This window comes from Pinus tabuliformis, chromosome 2_1 (assembly GCF_031772625.1).
Source record: "Pinus tabuliformis cultivar Carrire ecotype Pingquan chromosome 2_1, CPIR1, whole genome shotgun sequence".
In the NCBI taxonomy this organism is placed as follows: Eukaryota; Viridiplantae; Streptophyta; class Pinopsida; order Pinales; family Pinaceae; genus Pinus; species Pinus tabuliformis.
Window position 1 is genome coordinate 603,718,558 of NC_142299.1, and position 6,961 is coordinate 603,725,518.

At 45.5% G+C, this 6,961-nt stretch overlaps 1 protein-coding gene across 1 annotated transcript; it reads right to left on the reverse strand.

The window, feature by feature from the left end:
- Window positions 1–1,243: 1,243 nt before the first annotated feature.
- On the reverse strand, window positions 1,244–6,561 carry LOC149201920 (uncharacterized). The gene is made up of 2 exons (XM_089401406.1): window positions 5,307–6,561; window positions 1,244–4,953 (listed from the first exon to the last, which is right to left on the reverse strand). Exons 1-2 carry the CDS (start codon window positions 6,559–6,561, stop codon window positions 1,244–1,246), a joined length of 4,965 nt encoding a protein of 1,654 aa, XP_089257532.1.
- Between the last annotated feature and the right edge of the window lie 400 nt (window positions 6,562–6,961).

The window sequence follows — 6,961 nt, forward strand, 5'->3', positions numbered from 1 at the left end:
CCCTAGCAGAAGCCTTCCCAAAAAATAAGAGATCATCCACAAATATTAAGTGTGTGATGGAAATGTTTTTGGTGATATGAAACCCCGAGAAATAACCCTGGAGATGAGCCTCAGAAATCATTATGCTCATCCCATCGATAACCAGTGAAAATAAAAGAGGGGATAGAGAACATCCTTGTCTCAAACCCCTAAAGGCCTTGAAAATCCGAGAACGCACCCCATTAATCAATATTGCAAAGTTTACAAAGGTGATACAAGCCATAATCCAATTGACTATCTCCACCGAGATACTAATCTTGTGTAGGATCATTTGTAGAAAACAGAAGTCACCACATTCATAAGCTTTAATCAGGTCTAATTTTAATAATAAGGCATTCTTCTTCTTCTTTTTTTAACGGTAACAGATATCCTTTATTTAAAAATCAGGGTGAGCCGAGACTAATTGAGCTTAATTACAATGCTTTCCTTTCCTAATTCCCGCCTTGGAGGATTCTGCGGGCCTGAGAAATGCCTGAACCTCTCAGAGCTCTGCTCATTTCCGACAGAGAGGCTAGATTTGCTGTGTTTTTAGCTGGAAGGCGATGAGGACTGAGACGGTGGATTGCTGGCTGTTGTGGGCGGTTCATATCAGTCTCTGGCCAATGCTTTCCAGTGAGAAACCCTGCAGCTTGGCACGATGTCGCTGGCAAGGAGGTATCCGATTTGCAAAGTCCTCCATCCAGCTCCTTTCGGACTACAGAGTCGTCCTCATTGCGGATGTCGATTGAGACCATTTGGATATCGAGGAGAGGTGCTTGTGCCGCCTTCAGAGTCAAGGAACTAGACTCCTCTGTTCAGATCTTGAACTTGCAGGCCTCCCTTTTTTCCTGGCTGCGCCTTCCCTGTGCATTGAGATTGAAATAAAATTACCCCAGAAGTATCTGTGCCCATTTTGGAGTGGCCAGTTCAGGTAATGTGCCAGAAGTATCAAACATATTCTTCTCGAGCCTGTGCAGAGTGCTTACTCCAGTCTTCCTGCTTTTTGGTCTGATCTACCCTTGTGCTAAGGTATGCTGTTTGAGATAGCACTGTTGCCATTGTAGTTGAGAATTCCCGGAGCTAAAAGGCAACCTTTGTTTGCCATTTCATCTGCCTCCTTATTCAAGCTTCTGAGGATGTGGAATATTTTACAGGAGGTAAAATCTTGCAGGATTAGCTTTAGTCTGTTCAGGGACTTGTTGAGGATTGCAATGTTGAACTGATCTTATGAGTTGATCTTCTTGATGAGGATTTCAGAGTCTCCGAATACTTGGCATTCTTTGATGCCTTCGTCCCTGACTATTTGACAGGCTTTTGTGAGGGCAAGAAGTTCTGCTTGATTGTTTGTGGAGATGTCGAGCCCCCAACAGAAATGGGCCTTCCTTAGATTGTCAGCGAAGTAAATGACTCCTCCAGCTCCCGCAGCCCCCGGATTTCCTTTGGAGGCACCGTTAAAGAAGATTGAAGTTGTATTTTGGATCTTCCACCAGATTTGAAAGGCATCTTCAGATTCTCTGATTTTCCAAGGAGGAGGGGGGAGGGGAGGGGGAAGGGGACGGACTTTGCTAGAGGGACAGGGGCTGTGGAGGTTCAGCCATGCCTTTTCAGAGGGAAGAAGGGAGGATTCAGAGATTTGAGAATGCTGGAGGACAGATTCAATAAGAAGGCCTTTGGCTATTGAGGCGGTTTTTGCAGGAGAGCGAGAGGAGTTATTGAAAATTAAGTCATTCCGGGCAAGCCAAATTTCCCAGCAAACAAATTTGGGAATGGAAAGCCATATATGAAGCCACAAGGATTTCTTTGGGATGGGTTGAGGGTAGTATTGGAGCCATCCGGAAAAAAGGTCTGCTATGGAGCTGTGCTGGGGCGGGTAGACACGCAGTCCAAGTAGAGTTAGTGTCCATACTTCTTTAGCAAAAATGCAGTCAGTAAACAGATGGGGAGCTGTTTCTCCTGAGTTTTTGCACATTGCACATCTGTGAGGCCCAGCAAAGTTACGCTTTGACAAATTGTCCCCTGTGAGCTGTTTATTTTGCATGAGGATCCAAAAGAAGAAATTAACTTTGGGAAGTCCCTTGGTGTTCCATACCTGCTTCCAGAACGCTGGTGTTCTCATGCTGTCTTTTTTTATCTGAAGGGCAGAGTAGCCCAAGGATGGCGTGTAAAACCCGGTTTCGCCCCATCCCCATCTGTCTGCGATGTTGCGGTGTACTGGCGCTGCATTTAGGAGCAGAGATTTGAGGATTTCGGTTTGCTGTTGGAGCTGCTCTGGCACAGGAGGGATTGCCCAATCAACCCAATTCCCTATGCTGTCCCACTCAGAAATGTCGTTCAACTTTCTTATTCCTGCATTGTGGAGCCAGTTTCTGATGTCCCAGATTTCTGTGTGGGAGCTGAGTGGAGGCCTGTTCATTATGCGATCTTTCCAGAGAAGGGTCTTTTCCCCATTACCCGGGATGCGGTATAGATGTTTGCTGAAACTACTCATGCTTTTCCTATAGAGATTCCAGGTATTTGTGCCTGCTGTTGTGTTATTTGCTGTCAGGTGTCTGAGGGAGATCCCCTGTGCATATTTGGCGATGAATGTTTCGCTGATCTGATGAGTAGGATCTGAATATATTTTCCACAAGAGCTTGCATCCAAGAGACAGGTTCGAAAGAGCAGGATCTCTGATCTGAAGCCCGCCTTCCAGAATTGGCCGCTTGACTAATTCCCAGTTTGCCAGATGGATTTTATTTTGATTGCCTCTGCCTCCTTTCCAGAGAAAGTCTCTTAGAAGACAAGAGATCTGCTCCATGATGTGTTTCGGGGCCAGAAGAAAGGAGGCTTGATAAATGGGAAGAGCAGATAAGACGGATTTGAGAAGGATGATTTTCCCTCCCTTGGTTAGCCAATAGCCTCCCCAGAAGTTAATCTTATCTTTAATTTTGCTAATGACCCCCTGCCACAGAGATCTGTTATTGACTCCAGGTGTGAGGGGTAGGCCTAAATATTTGATGCTGTCCCATTGGGCGAAGCACTCAAATCCTAGGATCTGGGCTATATTATTGAGGTTGTGCTGACTCACATTCCATCCGAAAATCGAGCTTTTTCTGTCATTTACCGCAGCTCCTGATGCTCTACAATAACTTTTTAAAACAACATCAAAATTGACTGCTATTCTAGTGGAGGCTCCTCCTAGAAGAATAGAGTCGTCTGCAAAGAGAGCATGATTCATTGGGTTTAGAGCACTTGCGATTCGGATTCCAGGGAGTTCACCTGTGTTCATTTCCGCGGCCAGCTTCCTGCTGAGCGAATCGGCCATAAGAATGTACAAGAAAGGTGAGAGGGGGCAGCCTTGCCTTAATCCGCGGTGAGCTTGAAAGAAGGATGCTGGACGACCGTTGACCATGGGGGCAATCCAAGGGCATGAGATGCATGCTTTGATGAGATTGATGAACTGAGGAGGGAAGCCGAAGGCTCGTAGGACTTGGAGAAGATAGGCATGGTTGACTCTGTCAAATGCGTTCACCATATCAAGCTTGATCAGCATCCCTTTCTCTTTCCTCTGTTTGCTGGAGTGGATAGCTTCCTGCACTTGGATGATATTATCCAAGATGTGTCTGCCTTTGACGAACCCCCCTTGGGCTTTGGATATTAGTTTGTCAAGAAGGGGTTTAATTCTATTTGCCATGATTTTTGACAGAATTTTATAGGAGGCATTGCACAGGGAGATGGGCCTGAACCTGCCAAATGTTTCTGGATTGACCTCTTTTGGTATTAATGCAAGAAAGGTGGAATTGATGCCTCCCCCAATCTTGGCTTTCCCAAAGAATCCGTGTATCATTTTCAGCAGGTCTGTTTTGATGATGTCCCAGCAGACTTTGAAGAAGTGAATTGTGAAGCCGTCTGTCCCGGGGGCCTTGTCTGAGTCCATTGCCCAAATAACCTTGATGATTTCTTCTTCAGATACTGGTTTCAGTAATGCCTGATTGTCCTCATGGTTGATGAGGTGAGGAATATGCGAGAGCAGATTTTCAGTATCCTCTTTGCTTCCTTCATGCCTTGTGCCATAAAGATCTTTGAAGTGATTTTCAGCTGCAATTTTTATTTGGTCAAATTTATTACAGATCTGCCCTTCATCATTTTTGATCTCTGTAATATGATTCCGAGAGAGACGGGCTTTGTATTGTCGGTGAAAAAAGGAAGTATTTCGGTCTCCTGCCTTTAACCAGAGGCTGCGAGATTTAAGTCTCCAATGCTCTTCTTCCCTTTTGATGGATTGATGGATGTTTCTTTGACAGGTAGCTTCTTTGTTTAAAATTTCCGAGGTGATGTGAAGCCCTTCCATACCTATTTGCAAGGTTTCCAGCTGCTGGACATCGATTTTTCTCTGGTGGGTGGTGGGGTTCTGAAGTTTCCTTAGCCACTTCTTTAGAGCTTGTTTGGTGGCTTTTAATTTTTGCTCCCACACGTAACTTGGTGATCCATTGATGGGGATATCCCAAGCTGATTGGATAGTTTCCATGAACCCTTCTTTTTCGATCCATAGTGGGTTAAATTTAAAGGGGATGGGCCCAAGGTCTTCTTCAGGGGCTAGAAGGAGAAAGATAGGCCTGTGATCCGAGGAGAGCTTGGGGAGAATTTTTGTTGATATGAGGAGTTTTTCCATCAGCAGGGAGCTTTGAATTAGAAATCTGTCCAGCCGGGCAGCGATGTGATCAGGCCCAGTTCTGTTATTTGTCCAAGTATATTTGCCTCTCACCGGGGCAAAATCTAGAAGATCCCACTGTTGCATTATTTCCTCTACCAAAGGGAGCATCTGATCTCTGTTGCTGTTTCCCCCCCTTTTTTCTTTAGGCTTCATGACTAAGTTGAGATCTCCTCCCAGGACAATATTTTTTGGGGAGTGCTGATCTAAAAAGGCCAAGAGAGTATTCCAACAGTCTCTTTTTTCTGCATAGTTAACAGGAACATATAAATTGAATAAGGCTATAGATAACTTACTTTCTAGATGCTTTAGCTCCGTGAAGATCCAATGTTGCATCTCATGGGAGTTTGCCAGATGAAACTGATCTTCCGACCAGAGGGTTGCAACGCCTCCCGAGGTTCCCCTTGAGCTGACTGCTATACCTTCATTCTTTTTCCATTTAGATTTGTTGATATCGTTGAGAGTTTGCCCATCGATTTTGGTCTCTTGGAGTAGGAGGATGTCTGAGGGTTCTATTTTTATTAGATCTTTGACGACATCAATTTTTGGTTGAGTCCCCAGGCCTCTACAGTTCCAAGAGACTATTCTCATTATTTACCTGGCGAGGGGTTTGGGAATCCTCCCTTGGTGAATCTTCCTCTAGTATTTCTTCCTATGGTCATCTCTATTGTAGATTGGCTGCCTTGCATTTTGAGACGCTCTGCTTCCTCCTCCCTGACTGCTTTGTGGGTCTTCCTGCCTGCTTTCTTCGAGGGTCTCTCGTAGGTCTCTTCCTCTGAGGAGTCTGAAGGTTCTGGCAATTTTTTCTTCTTTGTTATATCTGCATATGAGAGCCTGGAGGGGCTGCCCTGAGGAGAGTCTAGCGGTGCTTCTCCACCTCGCTCTTTATTTGCCTGTGGATCTTCGGCCTGTGCTGGTATGATCAGATCCGTTTCTGGGGGTTCTGAAGGAGAGGCTTCTTCAGGATTTGAGATCTCATCCGATTTCTGTTGGGTTTCATTTTCTTTGCTGGGTTTTCCTTGATTGTTCCCCTTTGTGGCTCCTTTCCCTGTTGCTTTTGCATTGCCCGTTTTCTGGATTGTAGTCCATTGATCTCCCTTGGGGGGATGGCTCTGATCTTCCGATTTTTTCTTGCAGTGTTTTGCGAAGTGGCCATAGCCGTGACAGTGTCTGCATTTAAAGGGGATCTGCTCGTAATCCAGCTCTTGAATATGGGACCATCCTGCCACAGTGAGTTTTATTGCTTCGGGTAGTACTTCTTCCAGATCTACTTCGACGCATATTCGTGCGCAGGAGTATTGGTCTTTCCTTGCAGCCTGATCAACGTATTTGCCCAGAGAGTTGCCGATGATTTGGAGGGATTTCTGACTCCAGCAATGCAGGGGGAGATGGGGAAGCCGCACCCATACGGGAACCGCAGAGGGGACATCCTGGGTCGGATCGAAATCTGGGGACCATTTATTTAAGTATAGTCCCTGTGGCCCCATGAAATATGGCCCGTTCCTGAAGATGAGGCTCCGATCTTCTGCTAATTCAAAGACAAAAAAAAAGAAGCCTTTACCAACGAAGTAAGATTTAATTCCTTCCTTGATCAGAGGGATCCAGTCTTCTACAGATTTGGGCGATGGCCAAAGGTCGGTGAACTGTCCTATGAGCCCTCTATCTGCTAGATTCAGAGCCGAGCGGCAGGTTTCTTCCTCGGGGAGAGCCACCGTGGGAATGCAATCTTTTTTTTTGACGAATTTCTGTTGTTGAGCAGAAGGGGGGCGTCTGTTGCATGCTTTGATTATTTTCTGAAACTCTATGACTTCTGGAGGGAGCGGGGGAGGATCTGCCTCCCCATCATCAGGCATGGCTGCCCAGGGCCGCTACTGTAACAAAACGCGACACCAGGAGGGACGTCGCAGGGGGCTAGGTCACGCAGAGTGCTGCGCGGTTCCGATCCGAGCCTATCGGCTGTAAACTAAATGTAAATTATGAGACCTCAATCTTGACCCCAAAGGCCGGAACAATGATTGAAATTGATCTATGCTCAGGCATTCTTCTTTTTCACCTAAATGGAGTGCATAGATTTATGTGCAATCACCACTGCATCTTGTATTTGTCAATTTTTTAAGAACCCAAATTGTTGTGGTGCAATATATTTTGACAGTGTATCCTTTAGAAACATTGCAATAATCTTCGAGATCATTTTGTAGGCAATATTTCACAGTGAAATTGGCCTATAATCCATAAAGGATTTTTCCAACGATA

Bases quoted from the DNA above. Each gene is read 5' to 3' on its own strand.
- LOC149201920 (XM_089401406.1), bottom strand. From the start codon at position 6,561: ATGCCTGATGATGGGGAGGCAGATCCTCCCCCGCTCCCTCCAGAAGTC. The intron at 4,954-5,306 runs GTAAATAATGAG...TTAACTATGCAG, and splicing joins ATTCCCAAACCCCTCGCCAG to AAAAAAGAGACTGTTGGAAT.